The sequence below is a fragment of the Myxocyprinus asiaticus genome, chromosome 4, assembly GCF_019703515.2.
Source record: "Myxocyprinus asiaticus isolate MX2 ecotype Aquarium Trade chromosome 4, UBuf_Myxa_2, whole genome shotgun sequence".
Taxonomy (NCBI): domain Eukaryota; kingdom Metazoa; phylum Chordata; class Actinopteri; order Cypriniformes; family Catostomidae; genus Myxocyprinus; species Myxocyprinus asiaticus.
In genome coordinates this window covers 9,211,135-9,235,393 of record NC_059347.1, presented here as the reverse complement: position 1 = coordinate 9,235,393, position 24,259 = coordinate 9,211,135, and the positions used below count along the sequence as shown (strand labels likewise).

At 40.3% G+C, this 24,259-nt stretch overlaps 1 protein-coding gene across 5 annotated transcripts in view; it reads left to right on the top strand.

Moving 5' to 3' along the window:
- LOC127437179 (smoothelin-like) overlaps nucleotides 1-24,259 on the top strand; it is a 120,466-nt gene that overhangs the window by 61,153 nt on the left and 35,054 nt on the right. For 4 of the 5 annotated variants that reach the window (XM_051691950.1, XM_051691934.1, XM_051691967.1 and 1 more), the window contains exons 7-10: nucleotides 4,616-5,064; nucleotides 5,447-5,501; nucleotides 9,901-10,428; nucleotides 17,639-17,712. In XM_051691950.1, the coding sequence (XP_051547910.1) occupies nucleotides 4,616-5,064; nucleotides 5,447-5,501; nucleotides 9,901-10,428; nucleotides 17,639-17,712 (1,106 nt within the window). The remainder of the gene's footprint in view (nucleotides 1-4,615; nucleotides 5,065-5,446; nucleotides 5,502-9,900; nucleotides 10,429-17,638; nucleotides 17,713-24,259) is intronic. The other variant, XM_051691958.1, reaches the window with a different exon arrangement.

Here is a 24,259-nt window from a genome sequence, read left to right as displayed (position 1 = left end):
GGTACATATATTACCAATTCTCCAAGGGTATGAAAACTTTTGAGCACAACTGTGTATATATATATATATATATATATAGATAGATAGATAGATAGATAGATAGATATAGATATAATAAAAAAAAATCTATCTATCTATATATAAATATATATTTCTCCAGTAATGAGGAACAACTGGAAATGTCATGGAAATTCATTGGCCAAAAGGTTTGGGAACCCTGTGGCAGTCTTTGTTATTCCACAAAAAAAAAAAAAATGCCAGGATTGAATTTGAATTATTTCAAAAACAGATCAAGTTTTAATTTAAAAATGTTAAATTCTGCTTAAATGGTTCGACATCTTAATATTCTTTTCAGTGAATTAATTAGGTTCTAAATTTTAGGTATTTTTTTTATTGTTTTTTCCCCCCTTGCTTTTATTTTATCAAATTGGAGCTGGATTGGAGCTATCTTTGTGGCAACGTAGAACATAAACGTAACATATTTCCAAATAGTAGGCTAAAGGTTTGACTCTGAGCATGAAAGACTAGTGTCACTTCCTGCACCCACCATGTGTTCTCTGTGTCCTGTATTCCTGTCGTAGCCCCACTATGACAGCCTTTGCTCTTGAGTGTGTGGATACTCAGGAAATGTGAAAGGAAATGTCTCCATCTCCGCCCAGCATGCACAGTTCATTACAATAAGCATCTGACATTCCTTTGGCTATAGTCCTGTTCGTTTTGTCTGCATCTGGCTGTCTATATTTGCTTTTTTATGTCTTTTATGTCACATGTTTAAAAAAAAATGTGTGAATGTACCGATATTTTGGTTTAAGAATATGATTTTGTCTGTTTGTTTAAAGTTAATGTGTTCAGAATTGCATACATTCTACTCATACAACTTATGAAAGAAATTAAATGTTTGTATTGCACATAACTTAAATAATGTTTTCAGTATAAAAAGCTTTCTCCTATCCCAGCTTAAAGGTATAGTTCATCCAAAAATGGAAAGTCTATCATCATATTCCAATGAATAATGAATAAAATCAAAAACATTCATGAGATTTTTAAGAGTGAAATATGCCATACTTTTGTAGTTATGCTCAGCTCTAAAATATGTTATCGACACATTATACTCTGTTGTATTCCAAGAAGCCTCATCCATTCGAATGCATTTAAACTGCAGTGAAGCACCGCCTACTCATCTGTCAATCAACCGATGCACTAAAACAAGAGTTTTAAACTTTGCCGGTGACTGGGAGTGTTTACCTGTAGCTTCTTTCTGGAGTGAAGTGGTTGCTAAATTATCTGATATTAGCTGTTACTATACCTGTATCGTTAGCTATATCATTACATAATGACTTTTCACAATTTAATTTTCATGAGAATCAGAAGCGAATATTTTTTTCAGCCAAAAAACGTATTGTTATGCACTGGTGTAATGGTTGGGAGGGGTGTGTGTGTGATTACTATTGTGTTACAGTAGGTTATTTTTTTCGTTTTTATCTGTTTGGGTATTTTGTCATTTTGCTGTTATTATTGTATTCTCTTCTTTGTTCAAAATTAAAACTACAGATGCACCGATCCAATATCTGGATCGGAATCGGCTCCAATACTGACATTTTTAGACCGATCGGGTATCGGTCAGACAAGCCTGATCCAAATCCGATACTATGTGTTAGTCAGGGTCATTACTGTCAAGCTCCAAAAATGACCCATTAAACCCATTAAAGTAGTCCATATGACTAAATTTTATTCAAAGCCACTTGAAGACATGCAATAGCTTGTGAATCGCAAAAGGCTGTGTTTAATAAGTAAATATATAGTCGGCATGCGCAGCGCATTATTGAATGGTGTGGCTCTGTTGACACACATACATAGCACGCACAGGCTGGTGATGTGCTCGTGGCTATTTTCAGCTCAGCTGTGCGCAATATTTGAGCGCAACACACAAACAAAATCTCAGACGTAGATGCTGAATAGTTCGGTTCACTTATAATATGCATTGAGAATGGCACCGGAAGAACATTTCAACAGTTTTTGCAAATTAAACTACTACTACTGTGAACTAGCCCACATACAGACACTTACAGGACTTCCTGGAGTGTTCCGACCATCAAAATAAAAGCTTGAGGGTTTTAAAGTTAAAGGTACATGACTAAAATGTATTACTATTTTATTATAAAATTCTAAAAGTAAATAATAATAAAAATAATAATAACAATTTATTATTATTATCATTATTATTTGTTTACAAATTACAACAATATTTAAGTTGAATGGGTGCCAAAAAAATAACTGTGAATGAAAAGTGGACTGATATCTTACAACTAAAGGCAGGTGCACACTGTACGATTTTGGCCACGATTCTGCCGTCTGAGACAAATTTCAGGAATCCTAAAGGATTTCTCTCGTCACAGGGCAAAATCGGCAATCTTACAACGTTCAGTGTGACATTCACAGACAGCCGATTAATAGCCTTTGCGATTATCTTCAGCCTCCGACGAAGTTTGGGCAGTGTCTGAAATTAAGCATCGTAGCCGTATAGTGTGACTGCTATTACGACAGCCAGATGAGATATTCCGCTCCTCTCTCGCACCCCAATTCACTCAAGAAACCTGCTCCGCGTTTGCACCACCATAGCAACATTTGTGCCCAGTTATCACTCTACTCAAGCACTTTCAATGTTTTTTCTTCTTTTCATTTTATATAAAAAGTTGTAATAAATAAATAAGCAGAAAATACTTGGAGAAAAGTGTAACATGTCAGCAATATGAAAGCATTATTCTCTGAATTAAATAAATACAGAGCTTAGGCTACAAAACGAAAATAAATAAATGATTGCATTTTCTCATTTTTTTTCTTTACATTTATCATGCATTTTCTTTACAATGTTATTTTAATTACTATTTTACTTTTAATAAATGTACTTTAAACGTCTGTAAACTTCTTTAGTTAAGATTCACACCACTCCAATTTTATTTATAAATAAATAAATAAAATAAAATAGAAAGATTGAACAATTTATACTGGTATTTATGGGACGTTTTAATCCAAATCAGCAAATACAGTTGGATACAATTATAGAAATCTGTCATGTTTGTGCATCATCCATAGGGAATTTGCAAGCATGATATATTATCAGCCTATATGAATTTTCTACATTTTGCGTGGCCGATAGGTTACTAATCTAAAAGAGGAGAAAGACGTACTATAACCCACCTTTTTTGTTTTCTCCAATATGAACGGTGAAGTTTGTAATTTTTCCGGCCACAAGTCTTTTTATTTCCACAATGAATATTTGCTTGTGGTAGATAGTTATTACTATAGGCTACCTCCTCCACTCACGATCATTCTCAACATCTGTTATTTTTTGTATTTGTATTTGTCTTATTATAGGCCTATTTGACAAAATCCATCTTTCTTGTAAATGTTAGCCTAAGCTTGTGATGGAGTGGTATTGGAGCAACAGCAATGCTGATTTCCTGACTTTCAGAGAGAAAAAAAAAATGCTTCTCCATGGTGGGCAAATTTCGCCGTTTCACTTCTATTCCGCAATGCTCCCATAACATGAGTCACGTTCACTGATCGGGATGATTGGGACCACAGTCGGCTACGATGTATATCGTGCAGTCTGACATAATGTCGCATAGTGTGCCATGCCGATATCAGTGCGTTCATATCGTACAGTCTGACAAGCAACAATCGTAAAGGACTATTTTAAATCGTACAGTGTGCACCCGCCTTAAGTGAACAAAAAATAGAACTGAATCCTTTAAAGTCCAAATACAAGTTGAAAAAATTGTGCAAAGAAAGCTGGCTTATTTTCTAATGAATTCTTCCACATGAATTACTGTTAATTTTGCTGCTACATTATCTAGTAGACTAGTTAACAGTAAAGTTTTTCTTAATAGGCTACACATTTATATTGAAATAATGTGTAGTTAAAGGTTTGTGGGTTTTTTTCACATATAAAAGAATACCCCTAATTAGTGTCAAACAGTGAAGTATAGATATTCTAAACTTATTTTGAAAGAACATCAACACTGGTATCGGATCTGGATCGTATCGGACGATACTGAGATTTCAAGTATCGTATCAGAAGAGAAAAAGCGGTAACGGTGCTTCCCTAATTAAAACATTTGATCACAAAAAATCTTTGCCAGTTACGTGCTGTTTTGAAAGAAAATAATTGTTACAAATTTAAGAGAGCGAATGCATATACATACACAGGAACTTCACAGAACTTCTTTAGTTTGTCTGATATTAACATTCGGTAGGCAAACAAACCCAAAGCTTTGTTAATACAGGTACTCAGCGAAAATAACTAAAAATTCTGCTCGAAACATCATGTTGGTGCTTAGATTAAATGTAAGCTTAATTGAGAGAAATATTGCACCGTTTTTTATTTTATTTGCACTTCATTATCATGCAGTATGCATAGTGCATTGTTGTAGTGCATAGTTATTGATGTATGTTGTCATAGTATCAGACACCCTCCCTTTGAAATCCAAACACAAGGCAGTGTGTCTTGCCTGTTTGCTTGTGATCGGATCATCCAAAACGCATCTTAATATCAGGTGTAAACAGTGCCTGGTGTAGTGTAGAAATAGTTACATAAGTATCTGTTCTGTTGCAGGCTCCACCCCTGACATGGTTTTAGTACTAGATCCTCTGGTTAGAGAGAAAGTCTCTTGCCCTCTTACCCAACGGATTCAGTGTGACCTTGGCTTGCCCTCCTCAGAAGTCATTCCTTCGTACCGAGAGCATTCTGACTCTGGAGGAGAAGAAGAGTTTAATAGCTGTGACTCCCATCAAAAAAAGAGGCAGAACTCCAGCGCTTCAGACCACAGTCTCGAATCCTTCACCTGTACTACTGACCAAAGCTCTCTCTCTGGACCAGCTGAAGAGGAGGTGGGCGCAGGTCGATCTTTGTCTGGCATGGTTTCAGAAACTCAGCAGATTGAGCAAGACCAGAAGAAACTTGACAATGGTGTGGAGATGACTCCCTTTAGGAGCAGGGCCAGTTCAAGAGACTACTCGCTGAATGGGACCACCAAGAGGCCTGAAGACATCTCAGGACGAAAGGTAACTAGCACAGCAAGAGGAAGTTAATGGGATCTCATGGGAGCAGTCCCTCTGTTAGTACCACCAGGAGGTACTGTTCCTCTACAGTTCAGATAGTCTAACTTCTGTCCTCCTGAAGTCTTCTTTATTCATACACAAATAGCCACATCCTTCCTCAACTCCATAATGTTTCTGAACAAGCTTCATCAGAATCAAATTTGAGTAACATCAGAGAAAAACAATAAAAAATAATGTTTTTGAGAAATCTTAAAACTGCTACCATGCAAGCACTGTAAATAACTTGAAGCAATATATTTAGTGTTGTAAACAGAAATTGCATTATTGAAAAACTGGATTATGTTGTGCTCTGGGAAGTTGATCTTCAATAAATCTTTTTCTATAGGCTGCGTCCAGTAGAGACGCTCTCGGGTCTTCTCTCTCTAACAGCATTGAAACAGGTGAGCAGTTCTGTTCAGTTTGATTTTTTTTTTTCTACAAACCCAATTCCGAAAAAGTTGGGACAGTATGAAAAATGCTAATAAAAACAAAAAGGAGTGATTTGTAAATTATGTTCACCCTTTGCTATATTGAAAGCACTACAACTACACATTATATGATGTTTTTCCTTGTGAATTTCATAGTTTTTTGAAAATGTACAGTACTTTCAAATCAGATGAGTGCAACATGCTCCAAAAAAGTTGAGACAGGGGAAATTTAAGACTAATAACAATTTGTTGAGTTGAAATAACAAGGTGATGTGAAACAGGAGATGTTAAACAGGTGACGCAATCGTGTCATAGTATATAGGGAGCCTCCAAAAACAACCTAGTCCTTCAAGAGCAAGGATCATTCGAGACTTGTCAATTTGCCAACAGATGCTTCAGCAAATAATCCAGCACTTTGAGAACAGTGTTTCCCAAAGACAAATTGGAAGGATTTGGGGCATATCACCCTCTAAAATGTACAATATAGTTAAAAGATTTGTGGAATCTGGTCAAACCTCGGTGTGTAAAGGGCAAGATGAAAACCATTTCTGAATGCACGTGATCTCTGATCCCTCAGATGTCACTGTCTTAAAAAACGGCATTCATCTGGAATGGAGATCATGAACACAGGCTTGAGATAACTAATAAATCTTTGTTAGTCAACACCACTCGCCGCTGCTTCCACAGTTGCACGTTAAGACTTTACTATGAAAAGCAGAAGCCCTACATCAACACCGTCCAGAAGCACTGCTGACTTCTCTGGGCTCTGTCTCGTCTTAGATGGAAAGTAGGACAGTGGAACTGTGTTTTTTGGTCTGAAAAGTCCACATTTCAAAAAGTTTTCCGGGCCAAAGAGGAAAAGGACCATCCAAGCTGTTATTAGCATCAGGTCCAAAGCCAGTGTCTTAATGGGCCAAGGGTGTGTCAGTTCCCATGGCATGGGTCACTCGCACATCTGTAAGAACACCATGAATGCAGACAGATATGTACAAATTTTGGAGCAACATATACTGCCATTCAGCATCATCTTTTTCAGGGACGTCCCTGCATTTTCTAGCAGGACAACTTCAGACCACATAATGCCCGGATTTCAAGTTCATGGCTGTGTAAGCAGAGAATGTGGGTGCTAGATTGGCTTGCCTGCAGTCCTGACCTGTAGTCCTGACCTGTCTCTGACTGAGAATGTGTGGCGCATTATGAAGCACACCATATGACAACAAAGACTCCGTACAATTGTGCAGCCAAAGACTTACATTATGGATGAATGGGGAAAATTGCACTTGTGTCTTCAGTGCCCAAATGCTTAATAAGTGTTATTAGAACAAATGGTGATGTTTCACAGTGGTAAACACTCGACTGTCCCAACTTTTTTGGAGCGTGTTGCAATCATCTGATTTGAAATTACTGTACATTAAAAAAAAAACAATGAAATTCACAAGGAAAAACATCATATAATGTGTAGTTGTAGTGCTTTCGATATAGCAAAGGGTGAATATAATTTACAAATCGATTCTTTTTTGTTTTTATTAGCATTTTTCATACTGTCTCAACTTTTTTGGAATTGGGATTGTATAAGCTTAGCAGATCACTACAAACAAACCTCACATATGGTTTTCGTTTTACCCCTAGAGGCTCCCAAATTTCATGAATATTAATGTAAAATGTTGTTATTAAAATATATTAGTATTTATTAGTATCATACCAATGATCAATGCTATCCAGCATGATTTGAGAATGTTCCAAAGAGCATCTTGTGTGTTTCAATGGAAGCAAAGAAATATGTCCTTTTGTATAAATGAGTTCACATGGTCTCATTGGCTTATTTGATTAATGACCCAGAAATAGTCCAGAATCAAATATTTCCTATTAATTTTGTGTTAGAACATTTCTTTGTTTTACATTTTTACAAATCCAAATATTTTATTTATTTTCAGGTGTATATTCATTTTAAATCCCAGATTTTCAGTGTGTTCTCAGATGCCGCCCCCCCCCCACTGTATTATTATTACTTGTTCAAATTGGAAAATCAGTGCCAGTACTGAGCCCTACATATACTGTATGATGTTTTGTTAATTTTATTGGTAACAGCCTAAAGTACTGCATTACTCAGATTAAATTAAATGATTAAATTGAAATATATGACATGAAAAAATGTCCCTAAAAATCTATTCCAGGGAGCAAATATTGCCCCTTAATGGGAAAGCTAATTTCTGACACTGCTAAACACTCTCTATTCAAATCGTACTTGCATATATCACATAACTAGTCAGCTAGTATACACAGCAGCAAGTATCTAGTACAAATTAAAAATGTCTAGATATGACAGTGTACCAAATACAATACACCTAATATAGTACCCTTGCATTACAAGTGTGTTTTTGCTTTCCAAGTTGTCAAGTGAAGTTGATGTCCTCCTGTTTTCTTTTAAGCATCAAGATGTCTCCTTCACAGTCCTTGGGCTCTATCCCAAGATCTGTACTCTTCATTATGACCTAATAGGGCCATTACTGCATACACAAGCTAGGGTGTAATGCTTAATCAGTCTTTCCTCTCTCCTCCCCTTTTTGAAGAGACCAAAACATCCTGCATCACCCATTGGAAAGAAAACTCCCAAATTAGATCCCTGTAATATCTCAATTGTATCTCCAAGACAGCAAGGAGACTTGCTTTTTTTTTTGTAACGTTAAAATACTCCAATCCCATCTTAATATGCAGCGACAAGAAAACATAGCTCCGCTTCTTTGAGCATCCTGACCAGCCCAACACTGCAACGTTAGCTCCACCAATGCTGTAAGTTTGGGGCGGGACAATGAGTTTGTCAACCAATAGAAGACGGAGGAGTGTTTGGGGAAACCTTGAAAACATTGGGCTTTAGTAGTGAAACTCAAGCAGGACGAATTTCTGTATAAATCATTAATAAATCCGTATTTATACAAATTGTCGCATTGAAATATTTGCAACAAATTATGTAAGGATGGTTTACAAACGATTTATAGGAAACTGTTTTTGCATCGTTTTTGCAATTCCGTATGGCGTCGCGCAAACTTTGCACTCTTCACCTTTAAACGAATGTTCTGATTTCAGTGCAAGCTAAGTTTTCATTCGACAGAATTTGTGGCATTATGTTGATTAATACATTCGTCCTGCTTTATTCATCTTGGTGCAACTACACTAATGCCAACAAGGACAGCCCAGAACCTGGGAGTGGTGGTGGTTGACCAGCTTAACTTCACCGGCCACATCTCATCAATCACCCGGTCCTGCAGGTTCGCATTTTACAACATCAAGAAAGTCAGACCTTTCCTGTTAGAATATGCTACACAGCTTCTGGTCCAAGCTCTGGCCATCTCAAGACTGGACTACTGCAATGCTCTGTTGGCCGTCCTCCCAGCTAGTACGGTTAAGCCACTGCAGATGGTCCAGAATGCTCCAGCGCATCTGGTCTTCAATCAGCCAAAAAGACCTCACATCACCCCACTCTTGATTTCACTCCACTGGCTACCAGAAGCTGCCAGCATCAAATTCAAGGCTTTGACTCTGACCTTCAGGACAGCCAATGGAACTACACCCGCTTACTTCGATTCACTCCTCCAGGCCTATGTTCCAAATTGCTCTGCGGTCAATGAATGAGTGGTGCCTGGTGGTCCTGTTGCAAAGATGCACAAAGTCTATTTCATGATCATTCACTTTCTCTGTTCCTCTATGGTGGAATGAGCTTCAAACCTCCACATGATCTGCTGACACCATCTGAACATTCAAGTTCCACAAACATTTAACCTATGCACACTAATTGCACTTACTATTTAACAACAATAACAAAAAAATCCTTGTCTGTCTCATTCTTCTGCACTAGTTTCTATACTACTCCAGCCACTTTGAGAACTTGACAGTGCGATACTGCAGATATTGTTGACTTTTGTATGAAAATTGTTTGCTATGTTCAAATTACTTACATTTGTAAGTCGCTTTGGATAAAATGGTCTGCTAAATGACTAAATGTAAATGTAATTAAAAATTATTTTGACTTGTCTCTTGCTTATTTAAAAAAATAATAAATTTTTTGTACATTAAGGCACTTACAATATAAGTGAAGGAGGCCAGTTAATAAACATTCAAATATACATGGTTTCAAAGGTATAGCCACAAGATGTAAACATTATATATGTCATCATAAATTTAGTTTGATAAAATTGCTTTCTAACCTTATCCGTGTGCAGCTATATTTAAAATACTTCCAAGAGCAAATTATCGGACCTATATTTTCTGCATTCATTTTAACCTCTTTTTTAAATAATCGTACTCTTATTGTATGTAAAGAACTTTCTCATTTCTCCTGAGAAATTTGAAATATTTTTTATATATTTCTTTCCAGATTCTAAAACCAAAACCGCATTCTCTGGGCCCTTCATTCGTACAAATTCTGTACGTGACAGAATGCGTACGTTTGCCGAACCTGTTACGAATGTGCCTAGAAGTGCCCATGCTGCTTCTCACTCAGCAAACACACATGATACTTCAACAGTGTCTGCAGACAAGTCCCAGGACACACCGTCCTGTTCATCCTCCATCCCAAAGAAAGGGAGGAATGTCAACGAAAATGTGTTGGCCCAGCCCAAGCTTTTCTCCAGCCAATCACATGCCGCAGTGGGTGGCTCACATGGCCACATTGAAAATATTAGGCATGTGTGTAGTGCCTCAGAAGAAGCGCAGACTCCTGAGGGAACAGCATCTTCAGGGACCCAGGACACCCGGGGGGAACCTGAGTCAAACATGAAGACCTTCCTCAGCATCGAGATCAAAGATGGGCGAAATGCAATGTCACATTCTTCACTGTCTTCTTCTACAGCTGTACACAACATAAGCCCTCGAATCATCACAGCTTCTGCTCCACAGAGAACAGGTAAGAAAATTATCATTCAAAGGCCATTTATATTTCTGTTAAAAAAAAAAGAACAACATATATTTGTTCATGTGCAGGGTCCGAAATGAGCTTGAGTTTGAAATACCAGCTATAAATATATTTTATTGTCCATGAAATGTGTTTTGTATCATATTTTTTTATATATTAAAGAAATATTGCATATTGCACATATAATGCACACTTACCTAGAGCAAGCAGTGCAGAATGAGTAAGGAGCCGTTAACACAGGACACGTGTTTGCGTTCAAAAACAGCTAGATGGAGCACGAACATAAAGCAGAATGCACTTATATATTCTGATTTTGTTATAAGGCAATTTTTGTGATGGGTTGATGGATGCGGCAAACACCAGAGGTCAATGCATCACTTGCATTTTCATATTCAAGCTAGTATCATTGTGAAACTGCACCTTTCCCAAAAACATAAAGACCCATAGGGATTTTTTCCCCAAAATATTCATTGTGATGACATGCCATTAGGAATGTGTTGCCTAGGGCTGTGCCGATACAATAATTTATCGATATATCACATTGCTTTTTCCTAAGATATTGTTTTCAAACATTCTGTATGAATACTCTATATTTTTACTCATCTATTTAAAAATATCAAGTCCAACATTTCTATAAAGAAGAAGCAGGTCATCTAAATAAGCGCAACCTGTAAAGGCCTTTGCCCACTAAAGGCGACCCGATTATGAGAGGTGATTCGCAGATGAATGGCTCTTTCACTTACAAAGTGACGTGAATTCAATTCAATTAATCTTTATTGTCCACTCATGTTGAAATTGGTCTCTGGCCCCCCACATGGAAGTAAAAAACTATAAAAAACTATTTTATACAAAAATAACTTTACAGTAACAAAGACAGGTATTCACATCCACACACGAAGACAACTACACTCATATCCTTCCTTTCAGCCATGTAAACATCAGAATCATCATATTACATATTCAATAAAACAACAGAAGTTGGTATATATAACCTCTTAACAATATTTTTTGTGGCTCTAGGCACTCTATATCCCTGTCCTGAGGGCAATTTTTCAGATTCATTGTACATGGGATGTAAGGGATCCCTCACTATCAACATGGCTTTCCTCCTTGTTTGAGTTATATTTATTTAATTAATTTATATAATTTATTCTTGTTGTTGACCCCTAAGTTTCCATACCAACATATAATATTATGCCTCATAATGCTCTCCACCAGACTAGTGTAAACCGTTTCCAGAATATCTTTGCTCACATGAAAGCTATTCAGCTTCCTAAGGAGATATAAGCGTTGCATTGCCTTCTTATAAATAAAATCAGTATTTGTAGGAAAATTTAGGTTACAGTCTAAGAACATTCCAAGATATTTACAATTTTCTACCATTTCCACAGCTTGGCCGTTAATTGTAGCAGGTTGACACAACGGTAACTGTTCCCTTTTATTGGGAACGATCGCCGTTAACACATTCACACCCTTAGGTGGCGCTACTCTGCAAGCAGTTTTACACAGGTACGGTAGGTGGCACAAAGCACCTTTCAGCTGGTCCGCCCTATGTCCATCACAGATGAGAAGAACTACTTCACAGTTTTGCAAAATGACAAGCAAATGATCACTCTAGTTAGTGAGCAGATTGAGAAAAGTAAATGGAGGAAAAAAGTGCTGTGATGAAGAGTTTGTTGTTGAATGTAAGGTAGTAATGCAGCAATATAATTTACGTTAAAGGAACCAATATGAGACAATTTGTTTCAGTTAAGGCATTTGATGTAAATGAAATATACATTCTCACTGCTGGAACAGGATTTCTTCCTCAAGTTCCTTCAGCGTTTAATGTTGGTCAAAACCCAAAAGCCACCTATTGCGCTGGTTTTGGTAACTGCAACAGCTCCTGACACGTGATCCAAGGCTCATATTTATTGGTCAGATCATTTCATCGCCAGGCGAAGAAAAACAAATGGACACACTCACCGTAAAAAAAAGGCTCCTCTTTGATTCGCCGTAAATGTTCGCTCCAGGTGAGAATGGCCTGTTAGGAATCCATTGTTTCAATTCAAAATGTTGATCGTGGTGAAAATTCGCCTTTAATGTGCCTTAAAGTCTTAAAGTCCATCATTTCTTAGTACGATCAGAGCTTCGGCGTGAATGTTCGCTCCAGTTGAGAATGGCTTCTTAGGAATCCATTGTTTCGACTGAAAATATTGATCGCGGTGAGAAATCACAGCGAAAATTCGCCTTTGGTGTGCAAAGGCCTTAAAATCTATCATTTCTTAGTATGATCAGAGTTTCAGCATGAATGTTTGCTCCAGGTGAGAATGGCTTGTTAGGAATCCATTGTTTTGATTCAAAATGTTGATCGCGGCGAGATATTGCAGCAAAAATTTGCGCAAAAAATTTGTTTGAAAAGTCCGTAATTTCTTAGTACAATCAGAGCCTCTTCTATGAGGCGCTCTTTCTCTCGCAGACATGTTTCAATCATGATCCAATTATGATATTGTGATGGAGCTTGGTATATTTAATTGTGACGCATGTATCACGATTTATATCATATCGTGACATGATTGGGTGGCAACACTTAGGCTGCCGATTGTCAGAATTCTGATGAAAAGGATAGATTACGATCCTACTGGCTAAACTGAAATTCCTTTTGGATTTTTTGATTGGGATTTATTCATTCTATCTGATTGGGATATAATAATCCACAATAATCCTTGTTGGAACTATTCTAAAAAGATCTAGATTATGTTTTGTATTATGTTCCCTTTAAGAAAATTCCCATTATGATCCAATAAGACTTGTTCCAAATTAAGACCTCAACGGGATTCCTTAGTATTCTACATTTTTTGACTAGGGCTGTTGGGTCACAGGCCTAGAGATAGGGAAAGATTTGATGCTAGTAATTGATAAAAGGCTGGAAATCTGTCATATGTGTTTCACAGATGTTTTAATGAGAAAAGGTGAGTGGGCTGATGGAACACACTGGAGTGTAAGCCATACATTTCCTCAATTTGGCAGCCATGTTGGAAATTACACCCTGAAATGAAATGGATGAGTCTGCTTATTTGGTGGGATTTGCATTTAAACTGCAAACAAATCTATTCTACAGAAACTATTGTGGTTCCCTTAATAAAATTAGTCCATATGTATTGTGTTCTGTATTCAAAGTCATCTAAAGCGGTACGATAGCTTTGTGTGAGGAACAACAATGTAAGTAAAAACTTACAGTAGTCTTGCTCTTATCTGACCACAAAATTGTCCCTCATCACAATGGGAGTGTTGCTCCCATGTAGCTTCAAATTTATTGTTGGCCTTTTCTGGGGCTTTTTTTTGTAAGTCTCCATGGTGACACTGTGAGGTTTGGGATATGACCTTTTCTAGGCAGTGTCACTGTCTGGATGTTTTATTGTAACGTCCATTTCCTGATAATGAAACCAAGAGTTTTCACTGGGATGCCCAAACACTTGGATGTTGTTTTAAGTCAAGTTTTTCCAAATAATTATTCAAGTAAACAGTCAGTCATTTTTTCTCTTTTTCTTGTCATTATCATTTGATATCAATTAGAGGTATACCGATAGTGGATTTCGCCAATGCCGATAACTAAGGTGGTGGAAAAGGCTGATAACCAATAGCTTTTAAAAAGGATTTTTATCATGTTAAAACATTTTCTTAGTCTTTCCTTACTATGACGGGAACAGACATAGAGGCTACAAGAGTCCAAAATGAATAGAATCCCAGATACAGTTTATTGTGCATCCAAACACAATAAAAACACATACTTATTTCGGGACTCTTATTTTGAAGTGACACAGACTTGGCTCAGTTACAGTGCTCTATATTTAAGTGTTTACCAATTTTTTGTGGTCTATGATTATTTACAAGATATGAAGTTGGGGGGCACATTCTATGAAGGGGCATGTTTCCAGATCGTCACGTTTTTTTTCTTTGCATCCCCTCACTTTAATATGAAACACCTGATCAGGGGTGTAAAGTAATTGAGTAAAAATACTTAAGTATTATACTTAAGTATTATTTTTTGGGATTTGTACTTTACTCGAGTGCAATTTAAACAGAATACTTGTACTTTTACTTAATTATATTTCCAAAGAAAAAATAGTACTTTTTACTCCTTACAATTTTATTTAAACTTGAAAGTACTCATTACATTTTTGCAGATAATTTTCTTTCATCTTACTGGACTGAAGCCACCTTTTCACTGCATCAGACAGAGGTCAGTCATTATAAATGCAGTGTCCCACAGCGGCTGTGTGGAGTTCCGACCATCTGGAGAGGCGGAATTTCAGATCTGATTTGAGCTTCGGATACGTTAAAATATTTATGCGACTAGACCGTATGTGACCGTCCGACAGAATGTGATTTATTCATTCAAATCTATTAAGAAACACTGACGTTTTCTGTACCAATCTTTATTCTAAACGCCTGCTACTTTTACAGATTGGACATTTATGAAGTCAAAAATGATCATTCACGTTGCATATATATATATATATATATATATATATATATATAAACAAAAGGTTTTTGTAATTAAATGTGTACATATAATTTATTTCTACACTTGCATTCATATTTAAATCATATCTATGGATTTCTACTCCCTATTTGCTGAATTATTATTGTTGTTGTTAGGCAACTATTAATTATAATAATAACTATAAAACCAGCAATAATAATGATAATAAAATATAAATAATGGAATCTGAGTAAACTTCTGAAAACAATTCACAAAACCAATAACATTACTAACTTTTTTCAAAGCTTAATTTTTTTTTCAAAGCTTAATTTTTTTTATGACTTTTACTTAATTGGTATTGTTCATTCCACCAGGAAATTGCCATGTTATGTACAACATTTAGCAAAAATGTAGTTATTGTAACATGATACTTTGACCAGGTTGTGAATGTCACTAGGGGAGAAATATGACAGTCGTCGGAGACATTAAAAAGGCGACTTAACAAACCAATCGAATTTAACAACATCCTTTCTCACACAATCTCCTCTCTTGATTTCATTCTAGCTAGGAAAAAAGTAACTTTTTAAATTTTTAATACTTAAGTACAATTTAATGTGAATACTTTTTTACTTACACTCATGTATGTCTTTGGCTAGATACTTGGACTTTTAATTGAGTACAATTTTCACTCAGTATCCATACTTTCACTTAAGTATAATTTAAGTATCAAGTACTTTTTACACCCCTGCACCTGATTATCTAATCAAAATACCAAAATATGCATCAAACTGGAATAAACACTAAGGAATAAAAAACGACTATCGACAACTATTGCCGTTGATTTTTGCAGATAACCGATAGTTTAAAAAAGCAACTATAGGCACCGATTAATCGGTAAAACCGATATATCGGTCTACCTCTAATTTCAGTGACATAATAGACAGCAGCCAGTCTATTATGCTGTTTACACTGAAAAGGTGAAAGCATAGATTTAATATTTTGACATAAATCTGATTTTCTTTTTGTCTTGTCTTTTCTCTTAAGACATAACTAACCTCACCAAGATAAGCATTTGTAACACAGGGTGCAAGCACACTTCACAGAGCACACAGGCAAATCCGAGCATTTTTAGTGTTCTTGTGTAAAGTAAAACTTACAGGCCATGGTGATGATCACTTAGTGAGCAAATCATTCTTTGAGTTGAATCTTTGAACGCATTGTTTTTACGACCCCTGAAATATAATCATATCACCCTTAATTCACCCACACTCTCTCTCTCCTTAGCGCACACACACACACACACACACAACACACACACACACACACACACACACACACACACACACACACACACACACAATGCAAAGTACTTGCAATGTCTTTAATGCCTATGCAAAAATACAATCACTATTCTTCCCCCTCTCCCTTTCTCTCTCTCTCTCTGTCTCTTCTCAATATCATCAACACGCCATATTTGTCTTAGTGCCACAGCTGTGTCAGACCATCCTTTTTTGGAAGCGCTGTACTCATCTTTTGCCTGTGAAAGGTCTTGCAGGCAGTGGAAGTGTACTTGAAAGCTTCAGGATATTTAATGGTATAGACCTGCAGTAAAAGTGTGTTTACCTCTCGCTCAGCCACATAAGGAAACTGCCATGTTGTGTAATCTTTTGCGGAGTGATGGAAGATACAGTAAACAGTGCAGACTGCTTTATTTAGGAACAACGTACACTGTTTCATTTCATCAGCACAATTCTTTTAACCAAAGAGCTTTTAATTGAGAATTTATAGAATGTTTTATGACTTTAAACAAGCCAGATCACCTGATATAATAAAGAAAGGTTTAAATGAAGAGTATCGAGTTCTAATGGAGAAAAGGCACAATTTACTTAGTTGGGGGGAAACGAATGCAGACGTTTTCAGGTAAACGTATGGGTGGGAGTGAGTGTATGCTTGTATATCTGTTCCAGGGGTTAGAATGTTGTGTCAGAGGTAGGGATGCATGATATGGTGAAAAAGTCATGTTGCGATTTAATTTGACAAATATTGCGATGGCGATTTGAATATGGTAAACATTTAACGTATATGTGCAAAATGTGAAAATAATGTAAATCTAGAGTGCATTGCATTTAAGACGCATGTTATAAGTGTGATAAAATCACTTAAATTAAACATGATTACAGAGTTTCATTGTCATGACAGCAAAGTTGTAATATTGGAAATAACTTTACACAGATAGGGTTAGTAGGGTTTGTGGCTATACTTTTCAAATACTGTCCTTTTTTTTTTTTTAAACAAAGGCGATATGAGTCAAAATTACCATTAATAAAGTTAATTTCTGACATGATAACTAGACGCCACTCACTGAATTAAACGTGTAACAAGGATGTTATGTGACAACAACGTAGCATAACTGCATACTGTTTTACATATTATTATTTTTTAAATAGTATGCAGTATACAGTGTATACTGTGCAGTAAGCAGTATGTTAGTATTCCATTCTGAACATAGTCAGAGAACACAGTGTTTATAAGAGCAGGAATGACCATGTGAGTTTATGAGTATACATAAGTCACTGAAACACCCTCCATCCACTCAAGACTCAAGCTCGTTTTTACATCAAAATATTTCTGAGTAAATATTTCTTGGTGTGGCAAGATGTTCTCAAAGCTCAGTCTCATTTAAGTCTCATACCTGTCTAACCATTTTAATTTAGTTGTTTTCTTGTGTTCTCTCAGAGCTGACTCTTGGTTTAAGAGCGACACCGTTCAAAATCACCAGTTCGAGTCTGTCATCTGGATCCACTGTTAAGGTATTTAACATATAAAGTCCATTTTAGCCACCAACACGAAAACGCACTGTTTATGCATGCAAATAAATCTAAGGAAAACAATAGGCAGTGATTTTACCCAAGGTATAAACCCAACCTAACAAAATGGATAAACCTTCATGTGTAAACCCCAAAGCATATCAACACCAATGTATACAGAAATTGACAATGTAGGTCCTTAATAGAGAAGTTAAGGTTTAAAACATATATATACATATACTGATTATTTTTGTGTGAACTATTCCTTTAAGCCACCAGTTGTTTCTCATTACTTTGTTGATGGGGTGCACATAAAATAATAATAAAACAAATTGATTTCTGTGCACAGCATGATTTTCAGTAGAATGTGCTCACATAAAGTGGTAAAAGTTGATCAGATATTATTTTTACGTGAGCTTTATCTTAGATATTAATCAATCATTGCATAATTTATATAAATTAATTATGCAGCAATGTGATTAAAAACATCATGGTTACTTTCGTAACCTCCGTTCCCTGATGGAGGAAACAAGACATTGTGTCAATGTAGTGACACTAGGCGTCACTCTTGGGAGACCCAAACACCTCTGCTTTTTTTGAAAAAAGGCCAATGAGAATTGGTGAGTGGAATTTGCATGCCACTCCCCCGGACATACGGGTATAAAAGGAACTGGTATGCAACCACTCATTCAGGTTTTGTGCTGAGGAGCCAAGACCAGGTCCCGGCCATTTCAGCAGGTAGTTCAGCGTTGTGGCAAGAGGAACACAATGTCTCGTTCCCTCCATCAGGGAACGGAGGTTATGAAAGTAACCATGATGTTCCCTATCTGTCACTCACTCGACGTTGTGTCGATGTAGTGACACTAAGGGTCCCTATACAAAATGCCACAACTATCTGAACTGTGTTACGTGAACTGGTGGTGTGTGACGGGCAGACCGCTGTGTGCCTCGTAGCCAGTGCACGTAACCTCCCCCAACGCTCTTATGAGCATCGAACGGTCCTACAGGAACAAGTCGACTGCCCAACGATAGGGACAGGCTAGCCCAGCCGAGGCCTCTTTCCCTCTCTTTTCTCCCAAAAAAGAGTGGAATTTGTTAACCGACTGGGAGCCATAAGTGTCTGTGTTGGGGGGTGTCCCTCCCAAGGGGGAAGACACCACGGAGACCACACCCCACCCAAAAGGGGGGGGGGGGGTTATTTTGAGTGGAATACGTCACATGGTCTTACCGAGTCTTGTCAGAAGTATGTCATGTGGAGAGGTCCCATGGTAGGTCCTACCCGAGGGGGGAGGAGTTTCTACAAAGCATGGCAACCGGGGGCAGAGAGGCCTCTGCCCAAGGAAGATGCAGTTTACCGACAGGGAAATGATTTTGCGGAAGATATCACATGGGGTCGCCTTCGGGGAACCAGCACATTTGGAGCACCTACCTCAGTACAGGGTCTCATTAGTGCACATACTGGTCCGGCAGCGAGTTTCTCCGCAAACTCAACTGCCAGAGGGCTAAGGAGGAAAGTCATCCAGGGATCACAGTCTGTGAACACGACTGGGAGTCAAGAGCACATGTCTTCGCCTCAAGGGAGGGGAAAGGCGCTATGCGCAAACGGTACACCCGACCAGTTGTCCTGGAACTTACCTGCTCATGCCTGCCAATACACGGGACGAGACCAGCTCAACCCAGAGATTGTAAAACTTCGCAAAGGTGTTGGGTGCTGCCCAGGCTGCTGCTCTGTAGATGTCTGCCAAAGAGGCGCCACTGGCCAGGGCCCAGGAGGCCGCCACACTCCTGGTAGAGTAGGCTCGTAACCCCGCAGAGGGTGACACATCCTGAGCCTGATATGCCATCGCGATGGCGTCAATGACCCAGTAGGTGATCCTCTGTTTGGAGACAGCGCTTCTTTTCCGCTGTCCACCAAAGCAGACAAAGAGTTGCTCGGAGCTTCTAAAGCTCTGCGTACGATCCAAGTAGATGTGTAAAGCCCACACCAGACACAGCAATGCCAAGGCTGGGTCTGCCTCCTCCTAGGGTAACGCTTGCAGGTTCACCACCTGATCCCTAAAAGGGGTCGTGGGACCCTTGGGCATATAGTCTGGTCGGGGTCTCAGGATCACCTGAGAGTAACCCAGACCAAACTCCAGGCACGATTCGCTGACAGAGAACGCCTGCAGGTCCCCTACCCTTTTGATGGAAGTGAGCGCAGTCAGGAGGGCAGTATTCAAAGAGAGTGCCTTAAGCTCAGCTGACTCCAAGGGCTCAAACGGAGCTCCCCATAGACCCTGGAGGACTACAGAGAGGTCCCACGAAGGGACGAGGCACGGTCTGGAGGGATTCAACCTCCTAGCGCCTCTCAGGAACCTGATGATCAAGTCGTGCTTCCACAAGTACTTACCATCTACTGCATCGTGATGAGCCGAAATAGCGGCTACATACACCTTCAAGGTGGAGGGGGACAGCCACCCCTCCAGCCTCTCCTGCAAGAAGGAAAGCACTGATCCGACTGCGCATCTCTGGGGGTCTTCGTGTTGGGAAGAACACCACTTAGCGAACAGACGCCACTTCAAGGCATACAGGCGCCCTAGCCCTAGCCTGAGTGATCGTGTCTACCACCGTGGGCGGTAGGCCACTTAGGTCTTCCGCGTCCCGTCCAGGGGCCAGATGTGGAGATTCCAGAGGTCTGGTCGCAGGCGCCAGGTGGTGCCCGTCCCTGAGAAAGAAGGTCCTTCCTCAGGGGAATTTGCCGTGGGGGGGCAGTCATGAGGAGCGTGAGATCCGAGAACCACTTCTGGGTGGGCCAGTAGGATGCTGCTAGGATGATCTGCTCCTCGTCCTCCCTAACCTTGCACAGGATCTGTGCAAGTAGGCTTACTGGGGGAAATGCGTATTTGCATAGTCCTGGGGGCCAGCTGTGTGCCAGCGCATCTGTACTGAGGGGTGCCTCGGTCAGGGCATACCAAAGCGGGCAGTGGGAGGATTCCCAGGAAGCAAACAGGTCTACCTGTGCTCGACCGAATTGACTCCAAATCAGCTGGACCACCTGAGGGTGGGGTCTCCACTCTCCCCTGAGGGTAACCTGATGTGACAGCGCGTCCGCTGCGGTGTTGAGGTCACCCAGGATGTGAGTGGCTTGTAGTGACTTGAGGCGCTGCTGACTCCAGAGGAGACAATGGCGGGCGAGTTGTGACATGCAACGGGAGCGTAGACCACGTTGTCCATCCGAACCAACACGTGCTTGCCCTGGATCAGCGGCTGGAACCTCCGCAGGGCAAGCAGTACTGCCAACAACTCTAGGCAGTTGATGTGCCAACGCAGCCGCGGGCCAGTCCAGGAGCCAGCTGCTGTGTGCCCGTTGCATACGGCGCCCTAGCCCATCTTGGAGGCATCTGTTGTAACCACAACATGCCTGGAAACCTGCTCTAGGGGAACCCCTGCCCATAGAAATGGAGGGTCGGTCAAAGGACTGAAGAGGTGGTGACAGATCGCGTGATGGCCACGCGATGTGTCCCGTGGCACCATGCCCATCTCGGGACTTGAGTCTGAAGCCAGTGCTGAAGCGGTCTCATATGCATCAACCCGAGCGGTGTGGCCACTGGTGAGGATGCCATATGCCCCAGGAGCCTCTGAAAATGTTTCAGTGGAACCGCTGTCCTCCATCTGAACGCCTTCAGACAGTTCAGCACCGCCTGCGTGTGCTCATTCGTGAGGCACGCTGTCATCGAGACTGAGTCCATCTCCAAATGGAGAAAAGAGATGCTTTGAACCGGGGAGAGCTTGCTCTTTTCCCAGTTGACCCGAAGCCCAAGGTCCCTGTGTGAGCACAGCAACTCTCGAGAGTGAGCTAGGATTAGCCAGTCGTCGAGATAGTTGAGGATGCAGACGCCCACTTCCCTTAGCGGAGCAAGGGCTGCCTCTGCGACCTTCGTGAAGATGCAAGGGGACAAGGACAGGCCGAGGGAGAGGACCTTGTTCTGGTATGCCTGGCCTTCGAAGGCAAACCGCAGGAAGGGTCTGTGTCGAGGTAAGACCGAGACATGGAAGTACACGTCCTTCTGGTCTACCGCAGCGAACCAATCTTGATGGAGGAGGAGTCTCGTCCCCGTAGTCTGCTGGACCACCAGGGTGGACATTGCCTGTCCAAGAAACCACGCCATGACCTTCGTTGCCCTGAGAGCGAGGTCGGTTGCCGAGCGCAGTTCCTGCATCAATCCCTGGTCAGAACTACCCTCGTGCAGTTCTTTTAGCGCCTTGGCTTGGTGTACTTGTAGGAGAGCCATGGTGTGCAGGGCGGAGGCGGCTTGTCCAGCGGCACCGTAGGCCTTAGCCGTCAGGGACGACATAAACCTACAGGCCCTGGATGGGAGCTTCGGGCGCCGAGCACCTAATCCACCTGGGGGATCACCGAATACCCGCTGGCCGCTCCACCATCGAGGGTAGTGAGAGCGGGGGAGCTGAAAGACTGGGACCGGGCAGTAAAAGGTGCCTCCCACAATCTTGTCAGCTCCTCATGCACTTCCAGGAATAAAGGAACGGGGCGGGACGTGGCCGTGGGCGGCGCCCCGAGCCCAGGAACCAATCATCGAGCCGCGAGGGTTCAGGGGAAAGTGGAAGGTTCCACTCTAGCCCGACATTCGCGGCCACCCGGGAAAGCATGTCCATCATTTCCACATCAGCCTGGGACTGGGCGACCATTCCTGAAGGAGGAAGCCCAGTCGAAGCCTCTGCGTCCGACTGGACGAGCCCGCTCTCCGATGTTGCACTCAATAACTCGTCGTCTTCCCGGGCTCTGAACAAGAGGTCGAACTCACTCTGAGACGAACCGGCGGTCTCTTCCGAATGCCCGACCGGGGCAAGCGAGCGTGCTGGGGAATGGGAGGTCCGTGGGGGCATTCCCGGCAGAGGTGGTCCCATTGATGTCCCCAAACCGGCATGGTCTCATACTCGTAGGTAGAAGGACCGAGGTGGGGAGCTGCTGGGGTGGCTTGCTTTCTTACGAATGCAAGCCACGATCGTAACGTTGCCATGGTCATGTTCTCGCAATGAGGACAAGACCCATCCACAAACAATGTCTCCGCGTGGGCAGCGCCCAGACACGTAAGACAGCGATCGTGGCTGTCAAAAGCGGAGAGATAACGACCGCAACCAGGAATAACACACAAATGGAAAGGCATCTTTAAAAAGATGTTCCGTGTGTGCCACTCTTTTAGAAAGAAAATATACTCTTTTAGAATATACTGTTTTGTTGTTCTGCCGAAGCGCCCAGGGGTGTTCTCTGCACTCCAGGGGTGCAGAGGGGGAGAAGCCGCTGAAAAGCATCGTAGAATCCAGCAGATGAGGTGAGTGAACTCGCGGATGAATTCAGCTTCAGTGAATAGAACCGCTCGGCTCCGAAGAGAAAATCTGAATGAGTGGTTGCATACCAGCTCCTTTTATACCCGTATGTCCGGGGGAGTGGCATGCACTCCCTAATTCTCATTGGCCTTTTTTCAAAAAAAGCAGAGGTGTTTGGGGCTCCCAAGAGTGACCCTTAGTGTCACTAAATCGACACAACGTCAAGTGAGTGATAGATAGGGAACTGCAATTTTTTGATAACTTTTGAAAAATGCTGTTAGAAAAAAAACCTAAACAAATGTATGTGACTTCCATAGACCTACATTAGAAAAGAGCAAAAGTTTGTCTGATAATATGACAGACGGCAAGAGTTGCCAAGGTAGGATGGGTCATTAATGTTTTCTTAGGCGGGGCCAGAGTTAAATCCTTTGCGTTTCTCGCCCATGTCGGGCAGTGTGGTAATCTCATTAAAGGATAAGTGCAGGTTGGTTTGTTAACAGGTTGACTAGGTTATTCCACACACAAATGAGGGATTAATATATTTGTGTGTGAGCGACAGAGAAGGAGCAAAAGAGAAAGCCTTGAGAGAGAACACGCAAAACAGCGATCATGATTTGAAGACAAAATTGTACACAGCAAACTGGGACAGAGGTACAGATTAGTTGGATTTGAGGGATTGAATGTGATTGCTTGTGTCTGATACTAGTAAACACTGTTGGGGTTAATGCTGCATTCTTTTTCTATCCATCCTGTAATAATTTGACTGAGATTTATCACAATGACAGCTACGATGAAAGACATGTATGTAGCGCTATTAAAGTTAACAGCTGATTTTAGCAGATGGTTGACATGAAAATTTCAAGCAGTTTTAGCAGTGTTACTTAGGTAGGAGACATCCTAAGCTTTCCATAAAGAAAAAATTAAAAGTGAAAAAAAAAAAAAAAAAATGTAACATTTTCAAAAGTGTCCCACTTTGCCCATATTCACTCTACTGTGTATAAAAAAACTAAAACTACAATAAATTTTATTTAAGTTAGTTTTGGAGTTATGAAAATGTATTTTAATTTACTTTCAGTTTTTTCCCTATCATTTCAGTTTTTATTTTTATTTCAGTTAACGCAGAAGCAATAGAACGGCTGAGCAAAAGCAAAAACTCAGGCAACATTTTCACATATGGTTGCCATTAACATGAATTTGGTTAACAACTGATGGTTAACTTATTAGT